We start from the raw sequence: 18758 nt of genomic DNA, 5'->3' as shown, positions 1-18758 counted from the left end.
CTCTCTCTCTCTCTCTCTCTCTCTCTCTCTCTCTCTCTCTCTCTCTCTCTCTCCACATGCATACACACTTGTTAGATTAATGAACATGTCTTTAGGTCTCAGTAGACCGTGTGTTGGTGGCCAGGGGACAGACAGGAGCACCCTGGGAAGGAAAAGCATGGCTCTGCTTGCCATGGTTGGGATCCGTGGAGTGTATTGAACCCTCCAGCTTCCCTTAGCCATGGCCATAACATCCAGGGTTTCTAGAAAGTTCCCTCATAGGATACTAGCAGGACTGCCCAACTTCTGTTGGCGTCCCTGGGCAGTAGTGATTCTCAAGGTCCAAACACAGTCCTTCGTCATCTTTGGCTCCTCATCAGTGCCCTTGACTTTCCACCCACCGAGCTTTTCCATCCCTTTCTGGCTGGGCAAGCTGGGATTGTTTTTGCAGGCTCCTCTAGGGGGAAGTGACGTCATGTGGTGTCCTCAGCCAGAGGGATGGGGGTAGGGGCTCTGCGGTTGTGTGTGCTTTGAATTAAGTCAGCGCTTGTGCATTCCAGTAGCCAGCATCTGGCAGTGAATTCATCAGCCAGTGTCGCACTCTTGATGGCAAACCCAGATGTGGGGTTAGCGAAAGGAAAAGAGGAAAAAGCAAATTTTGAGCTGTGGGGGCTGGGGTGGGGGACAGTGGTTGGGGCACAAAGCAGTTGAACAGGAGTCTCCTGCTGCCTTGCCTAGCTCCTTAGTTAGGTGGTGGGGCAGAGATGGATGTGGCTGGCCCTGCCCTGGTATGGCCCCCCAGCCTAGTATGGAAGTGTCTAGTCAACAGACACTCATGCCTTGCTTCTAGTTCATCCCAAATTCTTTGAGTCTGAATTTCCCTGACCTTCAGCTGGTCTGGGACTCAGGGAGGCTATTCATTCTGTGAGGTGGCCTCCTTTCCTCTACAGCCCTCGTGGTCACCCTGGAGGTCACAATGATGACTACTGCCGTGTGTGGGTGTTATAGGGAATTCTTTATTTCCTTTCCTTTCCCGTCTTCCACCCAGGATTTCCTGTCCGTCTGTCTGCCCGTTGCATAGATCAGACTTCCCTCTAAGGCTGGGACTATGAAAGCTTTTACTGGCAAGACCTCCTCCCCATTCCCCTTCCCCACCCAGTGATCTCACCAGGGGACAGCTACAGCTAAGACAGGTGTCTGCTGCAGCCAGCGGTGATAGCCCGTGGGGGTAGCCTCCTGTTGCAGCAGGAACGCTTAGCTTAACGGGAGAGGAAACCATCCAGGCTTCTGCCCTAAAGGCTCTGTAGTCTGGGTCCCTGTGGCTAGCCAGAAGCAGCCTGGTTGTCGATGGCGATTCTACCACCTCTGCCCCTCTCCCACTGCCTACAAACATCCTTGGCCTCCCCTCCACCCCCACCCATTAAGGAAAACCAGCATCTCATTTCTCTTCTGAAAAGTTCAAAAGAGGAATAGTAAGGCCCACAGCCCCAGGCGACGTGAGCTCACAACCAGATTCTCCTGAGCCAGGGCACCAGGGCCAGCTTTCCAGATCCTCGTCTTGTAGGAGCAGAGAAACCTGCCCTGTTCACTCCTCCACGATGTGTTCCTTACACTCCATGGCCTCGCTCACCCTCCCCATCACCTTTAGACACCTGATGGTGACATCTGTGCTACATGTGCGACCCAGCGATCTCTGGTGAGCACTTGCTCATCTCGGAAGCACCTTTCACACACATTCCCAAACTTGGTGGCTTCTTGGCCTTTTGGCTTAGATCGTGTCATGGACTCAGGGGTGTGTGGGAACTTGGGAGATCCCCTAAGGCAGCAGTTATTGGGTCCTCAGTGCTGTGGGACAGAATGAGAAGTCACTGGGCTTATTTTCTGATTGGCAGGTGGGCGGTGCATTCTCGTAGCCCAGGGTAGCCTCAAACTCTATAACAGTTCAAGGGAATGCTGAGATTCCAAATATGTGCTGTGTCCGGCTGTATGTGTTGGGACTTGAACTGAGGGCTTTGTGATTGCTATATAAGCCCTCCATCAACTGAGCTACAACTGAGCTACAGTCCCAGCCCTTAATATTCCAGCGAGCGTTAAGCATTGTGCAGTGTAGTGGACCGCTACTGAGAAGCAAGGCTACCAAGTGCTCTAGGCCGGTAGAGCGAGGTATACCGACTTCCTTTGGGACCCCCTACCCGCTCTTGTTTCTGAGCTGATGATTGTGCTCAGACAAAGAACAAACACATGGCAGTGTTTACCTGGCATGCTTACACATTTGCATTAGCATTACAGTGGCGGATTTATAGGGTACACAGAGGGGACCGAGGACCAGCGCGCCTATGCTGTCTTCCCAACGCTGTCATTGTCAGCCCAGCTCCATCTGGTAGTTGCTTTCTGAGCCCCAGCCATTCCGTAGCACGGCCTCTACTCGTCAGGACCTCTCAGCGGACAGGTGCACAGACGTGCACAGCAGAGTGTGCGAGAGATGAGCGAAACGCCCATCGCTGCGGAAGAAGACAGGAAGGGCAGGGGACTGTCTCTCAAGGCTGAATACAAGTTCTCCAGGCAGGGACCTGGAGGTGACATTTTGGGTAGAAGAGCTTCCCTGGTCCAAGGTGGGACATATCTGGATATCCTGGCATGTGAGGGACAGGGGAGCAGGATGGATTAGGACAGAGCAAGGATTAAGTGGGATTGCAGAAGGTGCAGCCCTGGCTGTCCTGGAACTTGCTCTGTAGACCAGACTGGCCTCAAACTCAGAGCTCCTCCTGCCTTTGCTCCCTCCCTGTGCTTGGGTTAAAGGTGTATACCATTACTCCTGGCTCAAATTTTCAGTGAAGGCATTTTGCAAGAAATGTTTATGAGAAAGGCACAGACCAAGAGAACCCTCTGCTCTGGGGTGGCCTGCCAGGTAGCTTTTTTTTTTTTCCCAGGTTGTAACTGTTTGAAGTGAGGCCTGCTTTGGGCTGGGAAACAGGAACCTGTGGCCAGGCCAGTGGTGACTCAGAGGTACAGAAGGACCAATGTAAATGGGCCTTGGAGCTGGGTGGGGCCTGGGCTGTGGTGTAAGATTTGGTGAGGAAGGATCTAGAGTGCATTGCTGGGGTCTGAAGAGCAGATGGCACTCCCACGTGCCCGGACCTCCCTGCCTCTGTGGGAAGCAGTCCTGGCCAGAAGTTTCCAAGACTCAAGCTGACCGCTGGAGACTCTGAGCCGGCACTGTCTGCCCCTTGTCTCCGTTGAACTCATGTGCACAGTGACAGAATGCTTGCCCAGAGTGACCCCGCACTGCTGCCTTTTGAAGGGCAACGCTTTTAAAGCCATTAAAACAGACCCTGACCCAGCTAACAACCTCCAAGTAAAGAAAAGGAGGCCTCTGCCTGTGGCAGGATCTGCTGAGCTTCAGTCGTAGGGTGTCCAGGGAGGGACCAGGGGCTTAGTTCCTAATAGAAAACCCATGTTAGACGCAACCAGACTCCAGAACATTCTGGAACTTTCCTTCTTTTGATCGTTGTCCTGGACACACTTCCCATGGGACCGTCTGTGTCTAACATTTGAGAGCCACACTAACGTTACTGGCCAGATCCATAGCCTGCATAACAGGCTTTCCAACTCCATGTCTGTCAACCTTCCCATAGAATGCGGGTTACTCTAAAGAATGTCCCACAAAGCCATGTTTGCTGTGGCGTGTGCTCGTAATCCCAGCACTGGGAAGGAAGACACAGGAAGAACCCAGAGGCTCGCTGGTGAGCCAGCTGGTGAGCTCCAGGCCAGTGAGAGACCCTAGGGCCGGTGAGAGACCCTCAGGCTGGTGGGAGACCCTCAGGCCAATGAGAGACTCTCAGGCCGGTGGGATACCCTCAGGCTGGTGGGAGACCCTCAGGTTAATGAGAGACTCTCAGGCCAGGGAGAGAGCCCAGTGAGAGACCCTGTCTCCAAAAGCAAGGTGGAGAGTCAGCGACGTGACTCGGTGTGTAAAGGTTTTTGGCATTACACCTGCTGACCTGAATTTGATCCCTGGAGCCCACATGGTGGAGAGCTGTTGGTCCCATAAATTGTCCTCTGGCTTTGACATGTTGGTTGCATCATGCAGTGTGCAAACCCCGCCCACCCCCATGAAATAAAAATGCAAAACAAAAACGAGGCAGATGGCACCTGAGAGATGATACATGAGGTTGTCCTCTGACCTTCACACGCATGTCTCATAGGACATTTCACATGGAAGCTTCTCTCTTCTGTATCACTAGGGAGGGAACTCGGGCCCTCTTGCATGCTAGGCTGGTGCTCCGTTCTGAGTTGTACCCTAGTACCGCAGTGGTGTGGTGATATTTTGTGTGTGTTTTCATAAATAAAGCTGGCCTGAAGATCAGAGTACGGAGCTAAGCACTAGTTAGCCATAGAGGCTGGGCAGTGGTGGCACACACCTTTAATCCCAGCATTTGGGAGAAGAGGCAGATGGATCTTTGTGAGTTCAGGGTCACCCTGGGCTTCACAAGATTGAATCTGTCTAAAAGAGAAACAGCTCACACAAAGGTGGTCCCAGGACTTGGGATCACAGGCCTCTAATCCCAGCACTAGGGAGGTGGAGACAGGAGTGATATGGCTGGGTGGAGAGAGGAATATAAGACAGAACACTGTACCGTACACATAATAAATAAATAAATCTAAAAAAGAAAAAGAAAGAACTCTAGCGACTGGCCGAGTTTTTATTATTAAGACCAATTAGAATTCGTGCTACACAGTGGAGACCTCAAATCTGAATAAACCATCTCCTTTGGGGTGGATGACTACCCTTCTGCTCCAGTCCCCAAAGCCTGTTTGATGGTGGGGTGCTGGAACGTCAGAGCCATCGCCCTGGCTTTCCACCAGTCCTGCTTGCAGGAGCAGGACTGCATGCTAGACCACTGCACGCTAGGCCACTGCACGTTAGACCACTGCATGCTAGGCCGCTGCATGTTAGACCACTACATGCTAGGCCACTGCACGCTAGGCCGCTGCACGTTAGACCACTGCACGCTAGGCCGCTGCATGTTAGACCACTACATGCTAGGCCACTGCACGCTAGGCCGCTGCACGTTAGACCACTGCGCACTAGACCACTGCACGCTAGGCCGCTGCACGTTAGACCACTGCACGCTAGGCCACTGCACGTTAGGCCACTGCACGTTAGACTACTGCACACTAGGCCACTGGCAAGCTAGGCCACTGGCACGCTAGGCCACTGCATGCTAGGCTAGGGCACTGCATGCTAGGCCACTTGCCTTCTGTTTCTCCAGTCTAGACTCATGGCCACAGCCTGTTCAACAGAGCCATTTGGCGCCCTTGTCAACAAAGGGCTCATCTGGGGATCTGTTCCTTTGGGTTTTGGTTTGGGTTGTTTTCTTTGAGACAGGGTCTCACTTTGTAGCCCTGGCTGTCCTGAAATTACTAGGCTGACCAGGCTGGCCTTGAACTTACAGAGATCTGCCTGCCTCTGCCCCAAGTGCTAGAGTTAAAAGTGTGTGCCATCACACCCAGTTTTTTGGCTTTTGATTTTGTCTTTTGAGTCAGGTTTGTGGTTGTTGTTTTGTTTTTTGTATTTTTTGAGATAGGGTTTCTCTGTGTAGCCTTGGCTGTCCTGGAACTTGCTCTGTAGACCAGGCTATACTCAAACTCAGAAATCTACCTGCCTCTGCTGGGATTAAAGGCATGTACCACCACACACACACACACACATGCACACCACCTGGTGAGATGGTTTTAGCAGCCCGGGCTGGCCCTGAAGTTCTGCCCTTCCTGCTCTACCTCCTAAGGGCTGGGGCTAAAGGTGTGTATCACTGTGCCCATGTTCATGTAGTGCTAGGTGCTAGAGACTGAACACAGGCTTTTGTACATGCTAGCCAAGCTCTCTGTCAACTGAGCCACTTCCCACAGCAAAGGACTCTTGCTGATCCTCCTCCCTTTACCTGTGCCAGGTCAGACTCCTGTGACCCCTCAGGTGGACAATAGGCCCACTGCCCTTAGTACCTCCCGTCGGGAGGCACACTTTCCTCCCCTGAACAGAGCCTGGATCCTGATCCTCAGCCACCCCTTCATCTGTGTCTCTGTGTTTTGCAGTGATCAGGGCCAAAGCCGTGAGCGAGAAGGAGGTGGATTCCGGGAACGACATCTATGGCAACCCCATCAAGAGGATTCAGTATGAGATCAAGCAGATAAAGGTAGCCCCTGACTTTGTGGGGGAAGCAGAGGTGGGGCCCTGGAACGTCTCCAAGCCAGCGTAAGCCAGAAAGCTGAGTCGTCAAAGCCACAGAGAAGCTCAGTTCTCCTTAAGCCACAGGAACATGAAAAGTTGGCAGAGATTTTAGGTTTTCAAAGGTCTCAGTCACTGTCCTATGCTGGGAAGAGACGCCGGGACCAAGGCAGTCTTGAAAAAGAAATCATATTAAATGGGGGCTTGCTTACAGTTTCAGAAGCTGAGTCTGTGGTCATCAAGGTGGGGAGAAGACAGGCATGGCGCTGGGGCAGTAGTTGAGAGCTTTCCATCCTGTCTCGAAGGCAGCAGGTGGACTTCCGGAACCTCCAAGCCCACACCCCCAGTGACAGACATCTTTCAACAAGGCCATACCTCCTAATCTTTCCCAGACAGTTCGGCCAGCTGGGGAGCAAGCATTTACATATTTGAACCAATGGGACCATTCTCATTCAAACCTTCACGTCACCCTAATCCCCGAAACAGGCTAGCTTGATTTTACCGGCTGATAACCCGGTGATTATCACGTCATACCGGATGAGTCTGGTAGGCAGGTGTGCCCAGGGCAGCTTCCCGACTGTGATGGATCCCTTACTGAGAACTAGCTTATGGTGTCCCATTGGGAGGACAGGACTGTGGTAGGGGTGGAGGGGACGCAGATGGTAGCAGTGGTGGCTGTGGTGGTGTCTGCTGATGTTTTCAGAGTTCTGTCCATGTCAGGGGTGAATGGGAAGAGCTGGGGATGTGGCTCAATTGGTAGGATGCTTGCCTAGCATGCAGGAAGTCCCAGATTTGATCCCGGCACTGCAGAACTAAGTAGGGTGGTGCCTGCCTGCTCTGAGAGTTGACATTTACTAACTCGGGGTTCAAAGAAAGACAGCTGGCTGGCTCCTCCAGTGTTAGGGAAAGCTTGTCACGCAGTAGTGACCGTAGCCATTCTTATTTACCGAAACTGAAAATAAATGTTATCAATGGGCCAGAGGAGCGAGCACGTCCTCAATTACAGATGCCACCTCAAGGGGACGACTGACCGACCTCTCAATACCAAAGTCCCTCTATGAGGCAGACAGCAGGTGGATTTCCATAAGCTCCTCGTGGCTTAACGCCAAGGAAGCAACACTGACCCCTTGGCATCATCTGAGATGCAGAAGGAGACTGTTGCCCTGGCAACCTTCCTTTCTACAGGGTTAGAGTGAAGCTCCCTAAGCTGGTTTGTCCTTGAGAGGGACTGGAGTCCCAGGGCTCAGTGGGTAAGAGCACGCACCAGTGCCCATGTCAGGCAGCTCGAGGGGATCTGGAGATGGGATTCTGAGGGCACCTGCACACACATGGCAGCAGGCACACAGGCACAAACACACCGCAGGAATAGAAATAAAAATACATCTTTAAAACTTGAAGAAATGAGAGGAAGAAGGAAGGGAGGAAAAGACAAATGAAAAATGTCTTCTGGAGTGTTAGGGAGGGTATGAGCAAAAGGGAGAGCGGGTGAGCCTCTCCCCTCACCCCCACACACCCTCACCTACCCACACACACACCCATCTAGGTGCTGGGCAATGTCTTCCTCATGGGGCAGCAGGTGCAGTCCTGAAGAGCCGAAGCAAGTCAGACCTGAGAAACCCAGCCCTCCCCTGACTCGGAGGTTATGTTCTCCTCCCAGAGAGCACCTTTCCCCGCTTGGTTGTCATTAGGTAGCCAGTGCTTCACCAAGGTCCCCGGAAAAAAAACAATGTGTTGTAGTGCAAGTCTGTAAACCCAGCATCCTGGCTGAGGCGAGAGAACGGAGAGTTCGAGTCCAGGCTTGGCTACAAAGTGAGACTTTTGTCTCAGGAAAAAAAAAATCTGGAAATAGGGCTGGGGTGTAAATTATTGGGCTCAAGGCCACAGGTTTAATCCAGAACAGGGGGACAGGGGTAGGGAAAAAGTGAAAGTCAAAAGAAAAGGAATATATAAAAAATCTTTTTGTTTATTTTTTGTGTGTGTGGGGGGGAGGATTTTTTGTTTTTTATTCGTTTGCTTGTTTGTTTTTGACTTTTGGTTTTTCGAGACAAGGTTCTCTGTGTAGCCTTAGTTGTCCTGAAACTTATAGAGTTCTGACTGCCTCTGCTTCCTGAGTGCTGGGATTAAACACCCCCCCCCCCACACACACACACAACACACACTTTGGTTTGTTTTTGTTTTTTGTCTTGTTTTGTCTTGTTTGTTTTTCAGGACAGGGTTTCTCTGTGTAGCCCTGGTTTGTTTTGTTTTTAGTTAAGCAAGCAAATTAACCCAGTCCCTGGGAACAGACAGATGTGACCCTCTGTGGCAAGTGAGACTCTAGATTTCTACGGGGGTTCGGAAATTATGACTTCGTGCTCAGAAATGTCCTGCCCATGACAGGCTGTGCTGGCCAGCTGGGGTCTACCTACAGTCCCAAGGGGATATGTGACTCTGAGCACCTTTGCAAAAGCAGTAGAGATTGTGAAGCTCAATGACAAGCCTGTTTACCTTCTGGCGTCTTGGGGGGAAGGGGCACATCTGGGCACAGCCCTGGACTCTTGTTCCTCTCATTTTCTGACTGGGAACCTGTCTGGGCTTACCCCTGCCCTACCGTGCCTACGTCTGTCCTACCGGGTGTACTCCTGCCCTACTGTGCTCACTCCTGCCCTACTGTGCTCACTCCTGCCCTACTGTGCTCACTCCTGCCTACTGTGCTCACTCCTGCCCTACTGTGCTCACTCCTGCCCTACTGTGTTTTTCAGATGTTCAAAGGACCTGACAAAGACATTGAGTTTATCTACACGGCCCCCTCCTCAGCAGTATGCGGGGTCACGCTGGACGTTGGAGGGAAGAAGGAATATCTAATTGCAGGTATGTAGAAGCTCAGCCTTGAGTACTAGGTCGTGGTACCCTGACAGAATTAATTCTGCATTCCTATGTCCTGGTCCCTAAGGAACAAGCTTCCCACACTGCCCTCTAGGGGCGAACCAGCCAATCTGCATTGGCACAGGTACTGCTTATAGCCCAGGTCTAGGAGACTCTGTTGAAGCTGCCTTTGCCTTGCTAGCACTTACTCCCAGAGGCACCCCCCAGGTCCTTGCCTGTACAGAAGCTGTCTGTACTAGTGGCCTCTCTAGTGGGCCGCAGTCCTGGGAAGCCCAAGCAGCAGCTCCTCCTCTGGGCACTGGCTGGGAGGTAGGGGATTTCCCATTTCTTTCTATGGAGATTGCATAAATCCTTTGCCTTCCTGTTATAAGGTGTACCCGTGATCCCCCAGTGCAGATGAAGGTTTGCCTCAAGCACAGGGATTAACATGGGGTCCACTTGCAACACTCTGAGCCGATTGGTGTCACATTGGCAGCCAGCATGGGGTCATTTCTGGCACAGAAAGCTTCAGCTAATGCAGAGAGAGGCTTCTCCTCCTAGGTTCCTCAGCATAGTCCTGCAGCATCCCTGCTGACTCTATGCGGTCCTTCTTTTTTTTTAAAAAGTGGATTTATTTTTATGTGTATGAGTGTTTTGCCTGCTTCACGACCCACTGGGATTCCCCACAGCCTGTGACACACCAGGCGCCCAGGCTGTATCTAGTGCAAGTCAAGGAGAATGTGTGGCTGGAGTTTGTCCTTTTGGTGAGCCCGTGTGTGATCAGGGCTAACATCCAGTTTCTAACCAGAACCTTCCCTGACAAAGGCCAGAAGTTGCCAATAGCTGGTTAGTGCCCACTGGGAGGGATGCACCTCAGTAGTCAAGCACGGCCATCTCCCGTGCACGAACTCCATTTTTGACCTCCTGGGGCCAGACCTGTCAGTCAGACCTGCTTCCTGTTTGGATATCCCAATCATGGACACTGCTTTCTGTTCCGTGGGATGGAAACCAGCCCACCAGGCCAGTAAGGGGCTTCTGTGTAGGCAACTTACAAATCGGTGAGCCACGCCTTGCTATCAGGAGCCATGACACACCATGGCTGCTACAACAGGCTCGAACTCCTCCGTGCCCTGCTTAGTTCCCGGGTAGCACGAGGAGGCTGAAGACGCCTGAGCAAAGGGGGAGGGTGGAGTCCTACAGGGCAGCAGTGTGATGAGCATTGCTGGGAGCTGCTCTGTTTTGTGTACTTGGAGCATCTTGGGGCATCCTCTCTGGCTCTGCCCCTCTTCTGTGCGAACCGGGCTCCAGGTCCACATAAAGTCTGGGGAGTCAGTCCACACAGGAGGCCAGATTATTTCAGAGACTGCATATGGACCTCAGTGTCTGTCGTGCTGAACCCCAGTCTTTCACACTGACCATCAGAGGTTTCCCACCTGCCCCCTCTGTTCTGTGCTGCCCTACTACGCCTATGTATGTTCACTCCTCCTCTCTCTTTTCCTAGGTCTCGTTTCCTAGGTTTGTAAGACCCTAACCCGCTGTAGCTCCAGGTGCCGTGCAGACTGGAAATCCCCAAAGCCACGTAGTCAGCGTGTGCCTGTCATCTTAGACTACGTCACACTTACTGCCCCAAACACATGGGCACAGTTCAGTTCCAACATTAATAAAGGACACCTTTAAGTATGCTTGCAGCACGCTCTTTTAAAAACCGCACTAGTGTAGCTGGGCATGGTGACACTTGGGAGACAGAGGTGGCAGGTCTCTGTGAGCCTACACAGTGAGACCTTGTCTTAAAAGGAGCCACAAAACTCCTGCAGTATCTAGACCAGCTAGATAGCTTGGTAGGTAAAGTCATGGGCCATGAAGCCCGAGTTTGATCCCCATGACCGACATGGTAGAAGAAGAAAAACGACACTTTATTGTCACCTGACCTCCATACACATGCACACACGCATGTACCCACTTACCCCTACACACACAAAATGAATGAATGGAAGAAATCCTGCAGAAAATACATATGGTAGAATTGCCTTCGTGTCTATGCCTGGACACAGGATTCAGTGGCTCTGTATATAGTCACAGTAGCGGATAATATTGCTCTCTGTGCCAGGACTGTGCCATCTTCCCAAACTGCATCTCTGGCCACTGCCACAGCATCTCACCTTGTCTTTCCCCAGGTCGTGGGTCCCGGCCCCCACATTCTACTTTAGTTTCTGTGAACTTGCCTATTCTAGGGAGCTCACGGTTCTGACAAGGTAGATATCCTTTTCTTTTCTCTTCTTTTCTTTTCCTTTCTTTCTTTCTTTCTTTCTTTCTTTCTTTCTTTCTTTTCGTTCTTTCTTTCTTTTTGATATCCTTTTCTTTCTTTTCTTTTTTTCTTTTTTTTGAGACAGGGTTTCTCTGTGTAGCTTTGGAGCCTGTTCTGGAACTCACTCTGTAGACCAGACTGGCCTCGAACTCACAGAGATTCCGCCTGCCTCTGCCATCTGAGTGCTGAGATTAAAGGTATGCACTACCACTGCCCAGAAAGATAGATATCCTTTTGTGGCAGCTTACTCTACTGAGTATGATGTCAGGTTCTGTCCATGCAATAGCAGGTGTGAGACTTGCCTCCCTTTTTATGTGTATGTGAACACACACCTACCTACCTAGATACATACACACATACATATAAATACATATACACACGTATACATGTGTATATACACATGCACATACATATGTACATATACATGCATATATACATGTGCACACACATGCACAACATACATGCATACACATACATACATCACACACATACACACGCACATGTATTTGGTGGTGCTGGGATGGAACCCAAGGCCTTAGACATGCTATGTCAGGGCTCTAGTACTATGTGTAAATTTTTAAATGTTATAATCTTTTCCATTGAATTTGACAAGTGATTTCCTATTTTCATACACACACATATGCAGCTGTATACATGTGCGCATATGATGACACATGAGTGGAGGTCAGAGGACAATTTGAGGGAGCCAGCACTCTCCTACAGTGCAGATCCCAGGGACTGAACTCAGGTCGACAGGTTTGGCACCAAGTGCCATCTCATTTGCCCAATGGAGGGGAATTAAAGATGCCGAGAAGTCACTGTGTTTTGTCCAAGGAGAACAAGCTGGCAGAAAAGGTGACAAGTGGCCCACGTGTGCCTAGGCGCTGCCTCTGCAAATACACCTGATTGGGTTTGAGCTGATGGCTGACCCCTGACAAGCCAGTGCGGGGCAGTTGCCACGTGGAAGTGAGAGATGGCAGAGAGACTCCAGGCACCTTGGCCTGGGCCTGCTCCATGTTCACAAATAACTGTTTCAAAAGTGCAAGGTGGCGGGCACCTGTGTGTCACACCTAATGTGGGCCAATGAGTGACGTGCACTCTGGGCTATGAGCAGGTTACCTGCAGGGCAGGACACATGAGAAGGATCTGCAGAGGACCTCAGTAGGAAGTCACCCTCAGAGGACTGGGCACTGGGCAGGTGGGTCCATCAGTGAAATGCTTAAGTTAATCTCCAGGCCCCCCATGAAAGCTGGGCATGGTAGCATGTGCCCATAACCCTAGAGATGGGACTCCCTAGAGCTCCCTGAATTGGTAAAATAAGTTCAGTGAGAGACTTTGCCTCAAAAATAAGATGTGAGCGATTGGGAAACACACCCAACATGACCTCCAACCCCCAGATACCTCACATACACAAACACGTATGAACATGTACACATGCTTATACCATATACACACATATACCACATATACAAGCACATCTGAACATGTCCACATGGTTATACCACACTCCCACACACATGCATATACCACATACACAAACATGTATGAACATGTACACATGGTCATGCCACTCCCACATATGCATATACCACATATATGAGAACATCTGACATGTCCACACGGTTATGCCACAGCACACACACATACACCCTTAGAATACCGACGATGACCAGTGCGCTGCTTAGGACAGCCAGAGATGTCTTTCTCTGTGCCTCTCTGGCCTCCCCAGGAGAACTATTCTTTGGCACAACTCAGTGATAACTCACTGTGCCTGCCCATAAGTCAGCTGCTCTGCCAATCAGGATACACACCCCACTCACTCTTCTCTTGGGAGAGGAACAAGGCCTAAGGCACACTGTCTGAAAAGCCTCTCTAATCTTCCTCTCTTTGGGCTTGGTCAGGTGGCTTCAGATTAGATGAATCCTTACTGCCCAAGGCACAACAGAATCTGTTTCCCGTTCTTTAGAGTCGGGACAGGCCCCTTAACCAGGGACTACCCAGAAATCACATGGCCCAGCACACTGCCCAGCCAGCTGGCTATGGAGACCTATGATTCAGCTTCGCATGTGGACTTGGATAGATTTCTCCCTGTAATTTTCTTTTAAGTTTCTCTCTCCTGAAAGGAAAAGTAAACACAAAACCCTCAGCTGCTCGTTTTACTCAATCCCTGTTCTTCTTTGCCCAAGCCTCGTGCTTTGCAGTTTCCCGAGTTAAAATGTTGCAATGCTTGACTGTCCCACGGGAGCCCAGTGTGATGGTGCTAACGGGACTTCTTGTTTTATATTCGTGTTCGCTAACTATACAAATAATAGCAGGCCTTCCAATGGCTCAGCCAGTAAGGGTGCTTGCCAAAGAAGCTTGACATTTGTTCAACCCCCGAACCCATGTAAAAGTAGAAGGAAAGGAAAGACAATATAAACTTTTCCCCTGACTCCCACACGCATGCTATGATGTGTAGGAGTGCTCTCACACACATAAACATCATACATGCAATCAATATTTAGATAAGAATCATTATGACATTGTCATACATCTGTATGCTGTACTTTGATCTGGGGCCAGAGAGATGGCTCAGTGGTTAAGGGCTTGCTGTGCAACCACGAGGATCTGAGTTCAGATCCCAGTGCTCATAGTGGTCTCATAGGTGGAGGGGTGTGGCAGCTGCAGATGAGGGATTGGGGATCCCCCTTCTCCTTCATTGTTACTCCTAAATTCTCTACACTGAGCATTATTTTCGCTTCATTTCTGTTTCTGTGATTAAAAAAATACCCAGACAAGAAGCAAGTTTGAGGAGAAAGGGTTTCCTGGAACACAGTGTTTGAGGTTATAGTCTGTCTGTGTGGGAAAGCCAAGGCAGAAACACAAAGCAATTAGTCAGGAGCAGAGAGGGAATACGTGCCTACATGCTCACCTGCTTGGTTGCTAGCGTTCAGCTCAATTTCTCCATTCATACATAGTTCAGGACCCCTGCCTAGGGAATGGTGCCACCCGCAGTGGGCTTTCCACACGGATTAAATAAGACAGTTCCCCATAGACCTATCCACCTGCCAACCCAAGGCAGATAATCCTTCATTGAGACTGTCTTCCCAAGTGATTCTAGGTTATGTCAAGTTGCAATTAAAGCTAGCCATCATAAACATGCATTTTTCCCCCTTTGTTTTTATTTTCAGACAGGGATTTATATAGCCCAGGCTGGCCTCAAACTCACTATGTAGCCAACGTCCTTCAATTCCTGATTCTCTTGCTTTTACTTCTTTGTACCCAACCATACCAGGCTCAAACATGCATTTGTTTTAATTGATGCACACATTTAATCCCAGTACTCAGGAGGCAGAGGCAGGTGTATCTCAGTGAGTTTGAAGCCACATGGTCTGCAAAGTGAGTTCCAGGACAGTTGGGGCTATTACACAGAAAAACCCTGTCTCAAATAACCAAAAATTTGGGGGTGTATTTTCGTTTTATTTTACATGATGGGGGATATATGTCGGGGGTACAGTGTCCACAGAGGCTTGAAGAGGGTGTCATCTCCACAGAAGCTGGAGTTACAGGCTGTTGTCATCTGCCTGACATAGATGCTGGGAACTGAACTCTGGTCACCTGGAAGATCAGCAAACACTCTTAACCACTGGCCATCTCTCTAGCTCCAACATGAGTTATTTTAAAACTCAGTAGTCCAACCACGATATTGTTAGAACTGACCCTCAACACCCAGAGCTGTACCCGGATGCAGGAGGAAGTCTGAAGGGGGAAACTTGACCCTCACCCTGACCCTGGTGACTCTCCCCGCAGGAAAGGCAGAAGGAGATGGCAAGATGCACATTACCCTCTGTGACTTCATTGTGCCCTGGGACACCCTGAGCACCACCCAGAAGAAGAGCCTGAACCACAGGTACCAGATGGGCTGCGAGTGCAAGGTAAGCCAGATCTGTGTCCTGACCCCTCCCCTGCTTTGCCATCACAGGGTCTCCAGGTGGACAGCTGGGGACAGGTTTCTTGGCTTTCCAGACCCTCAGGACGGGGAGTCCTGATTTTTGAACAAACTCTGGGAAGATAAGAAAGCAAGACTGTCTAGTTAGAGACAAAGCCTTTGGTCCCAGGCCTCGGAGAACCTTGAGCTGTGTCCTTGGCAAGGAATATTTGGAAGATAAGGGGATCTGGGGGTGTGACAAAGCACATAAATTGGTACACATGACTGGCAACTTCTAAGAAGAAAAGCTCAAAGGGAAGGAGATTTTGTAGGGAGAACGCGGTCCTGGAAATATTTTTCTACCTGGGTATATGTGCAAACATTGTGTGTCCAAGAGCCTAGGTATTGCTCCTAACATTTTAGACTTCTGTGCATGGGTCTCTGTGACTCTGCCCAGAAATGGCACTAAACAGATGCACACATGCTTAGACGTGATGGAAAAGGGTGAGATCTGGCCGGGCGTTGGTGGCGCATGCCTTTAATCCCAGCACTTGGGAGGCAGAGGCAGGCAGATCTTTGTGAGTTCCAGGCCAGCCTGGTCTACAGAGCTAGTTCCAGGACAGGCTCCAAAGCTACAGAGAAACCCTGTCTCGAAAAACCAAAAAAAAATAAAATAAAATAAAATAAAAAATAAAAATAAAAAGGGTGAGATCCATTCCCAGATTTGGGATTATGTCACCTCCAAGGAACAACAGTGTTCATGGCCCCCATGCCTTTCCCCTCACCAGTACCGGGTAGCCAGCATTCCTTCATGTCACCAGGAGTGAGTCTGGGACTGAGAGGTGCCAGCAGAGTCCTGACCTATGCCAGTCCTGTATGGGCTTATGCCAGTTGCCACTTTTTCATGGTGCTTCCCATCACTTGGTTATCAAAGATGTCATTCTATGCCCAGCTGTCCAACCAAATCCGGGCCAAGCTTGGCTCCTTGTGCCTAGCACATCAAAGCAAATTCTAGTTGGGCATGCTTATTCACCACACTTGGGAGGGGGAGACAGGAGGATTGCTGAGTCTGAAATCAACCTGTGCTGTAGGGTGAGTTCCATGCCAGCCCAGGCTGCAGGGTGAGATTCTGTCTCAGAAAAAAAAAAAGCCCTGGGTTTAATCTCCAGCACCACGTAAACCAGGTGTGGAGGCCCATTTCTGTAATCTCAGAGTTCAGGAGGTAAGAGCAGGAGATCCCGAGTTCAAGGTTATCCTATGCTACAGAGAAATTTCTAGGTCAGCCTAGGACACATGAGACTGTTTCAAGAACAAACAAATGAAATTCAAACTCTCTTTCTTCATCTCTGTGTGGCCAGAGTTGGATACTCTCGTAGCTCCGTAATCTTTTGTCAAAAAGCTAGTGACCCATTGACCCAAGCAGGTGCTTTAAAACAAGCATAGGAAATCTTATTTGGCTCTAACCCATCTCCAGTCTAAGCCCTTTGTCATAGCTGTAGCTGTAGCTGTAAAAGGACCTAAGCAGAAACCATCAAAAAGGTAGACCAGATGGCTAAAAGCAGACGCGCACCTGCACACTAGGATTACATAAGTAGGTGGGTGTAGAAGCCATTGCATGCACAGGTTTCCTCCAGGCCTGTCCTCAGCTACAGGCCTGCCAAAATACCCTGACGGAAAGCAGCTGAGAGGAGAAAGGGTTTAGTGGAACTCAGTGTTCAAGGTCGTAGTCTCTCCACATGGGAAAGCCAAAGTAGGAACCCGAGAGCAGAGACCAGGAGACCCAGGAATAGGCAGGACTACTGTCCTTAAGCACCTTCAACAGGTTGTGTTCTGGAGGTGCATCAAGTGCCCTTGACCACAACTGTTCTTTGGTCCTAACTAAATCTGCCTGCCTGTGGTCCCCCAGATCACACGCTGCCCCATGATCCCATGCTACATCTCCTCGCCGGATGAGTGCCTCTGGATGGACTGGGTCACGGAGAAGAGCATCAACGGGCACCAGGCCAAGTTCTTTGCCTGCATCAAGAGAAGCGATGGCTCTTGCGCGTGGTACCGCGGGGCGGCACCCCCCAAGCAGGAGTTCCTTGACATCGAGGACCCGTAAACAGGCTGACAAGAGCCCCTGTGGCCATCTGAAAAGCCTCTGAGGGTTTAGACTGGTCCAGCTCTGACATCCCTTCCTGGAAACAGCATGAATAAAACATCAATCATCCAAGTGGGTTCACGCTAGTGTGATTCTGCACCCCCCCCCAATTTTCCCTAAATGTGGTTGTGGGTCTGGAGGGGCAGGAGGGCCAGAGTCCCTGCCATACCCCCTCCATCTGCCAGGCTGAGCACTGTGTGTCTCAGTCTTTGATCCTTGGGTACAGGCAGGAGTGGAAAACAGACATTTTGCCAGGTCTCCTTGGCACTGTCACATACAGCTGACAGGCGACATTTAAGGTCCCCCTGGCCCTGTTGGGGCCGAGCCTGGGAATGTGTATTTTGCAGAAACTCTTGAAGGTTGTTGTAAGACTGTGTAGCCGGCCTACCAGGTCCTTTTCATCCTGAGAGGGACATGTCCCTCGTTTTCTGCAGCGGCCACTCCTCTGGCCCAAGGTAGTAGTCTCTCGCCCTTGCAAGTTCCCCCCCCCCACCCCTGTCCTCCTCTGCACCTGGTGTAGACTCCGAGCACCAGGATCCCCGCTCAAGTCCAAGAGTAGCCCTCTAACCAGTGGTTCATTTGTCTAGGAGTCCCAGTCAGCCCCATGAATCCACAGACTTCAGTGGCATGCCCTCGGGCTCGTGGGAATGGGAGCCCTCCCTGAGCCGTGTTTCTGGCTTCAGCCAAGTCATTTCTGTCCTCCCCTTCCCCCATCTCCACCCATCCCCCCAGTGGGGACCTGTGCGGTCTCCCGCTGGGGGCGATCATCTGTGGTGAGGGATGCTTGGCTGTCCTCTAGTCACTGTAGAGCCTCCTGAGCTGTTCTTAACCCCTTCCCGAATGGCTTCAGGTGTCTGGGTTGAGCAGCACGGCTCTGCTTTCTGCAGCATCACGCCCTGTCGCTGTTGGGATGCTGGTAGCATCCCCTTTTTTGCACAAACCGAAGATGTAAGAGGCCAGGCCTGTAAGGCCCCAAGAGAAAAATTTGAGTGAAATCTCCCTGCCAGACTGGCTGCCGTTACTCGCGTGTAAATTTCTGTAAGTGTTACTAAGCAAGCACACGAATCCATGCAGGGACAGCAAAGGAGCCTGAGAGGCAGGCAGCCGTCTTACCAAGCTCCCAGGATGCTGCGACTTGTTCTTAAAGCCATCTCGTTCTCCTAAAGGTGATTTTTCAGATACCATATGAGGCTGAGAGGCAAGTGTACTCAGTTCTGCTTCTGTCTCTTAATGTCGCAGAGGCTACCCACTTCAGGCCCTTATAGGGAACAGGGGCACCTACTTGATCCCTAAGGAAAATTTGATTTTTCTGATGCCAATAGGATAGGGGTTAAGAGAGGCACAATTTTGTCAC

General features: G+C 50.6%; 1 protein-coding gene across 1 annotated transcript in view; it reads left to right on the top strand.

Annotated features, from left to right (window-relative positions):
* Timp2 (TIMP metallopeptidase inhibitor 2) overlaps window positions 1-17476 on the top strand; it is a 46879-nt gene extending 29403 nt beyond the window's left edge. Inside the window, exons 2-5 of the mRNA XM_050140125.1 lie at window positions 6073-6173; window positions 8947-9055; window positions 15144-15268; window positions 17168-17476. Of these exons, the coding sequence (XP_049996082.1) occupies window positions 6073-6173; window positions 8947-9055; window positions 15144-15268; window positions 17168-17365 (533 nt within the window). The 3' untranslated portion in view covers window positions 17366-17476. The remainder of the gene's footprint in view (window positions 1-6072; window positions 6174-8946; window positions 9056-15143; window positions 15269-17167) is intronic.
* The last annotated feature ends 1282 nt before the right edge of the window (window positions 17477-18758 follow it).

The sequence above is a fragment of the Alexandromys fortis genome, unplaced genomic scaffold (assembly GCF_014885135.2).
Source record: "Alexandromys fortis isolate MF-2015 unplaced genomic scaffold, M_Fortis_MF-2015_v1.1 scaffold_39, whole genome shotgun sequence".
NCBI classification, from domain to species: Eukaryota; Metazoa; Chordata; class Mammalia; order Rodentia; family Cricetidae; genus Alexandromys; species Alexandromys fortis.
This window is presented reverse-complemented; position numbering and strand designations above follow the sequence as displayed.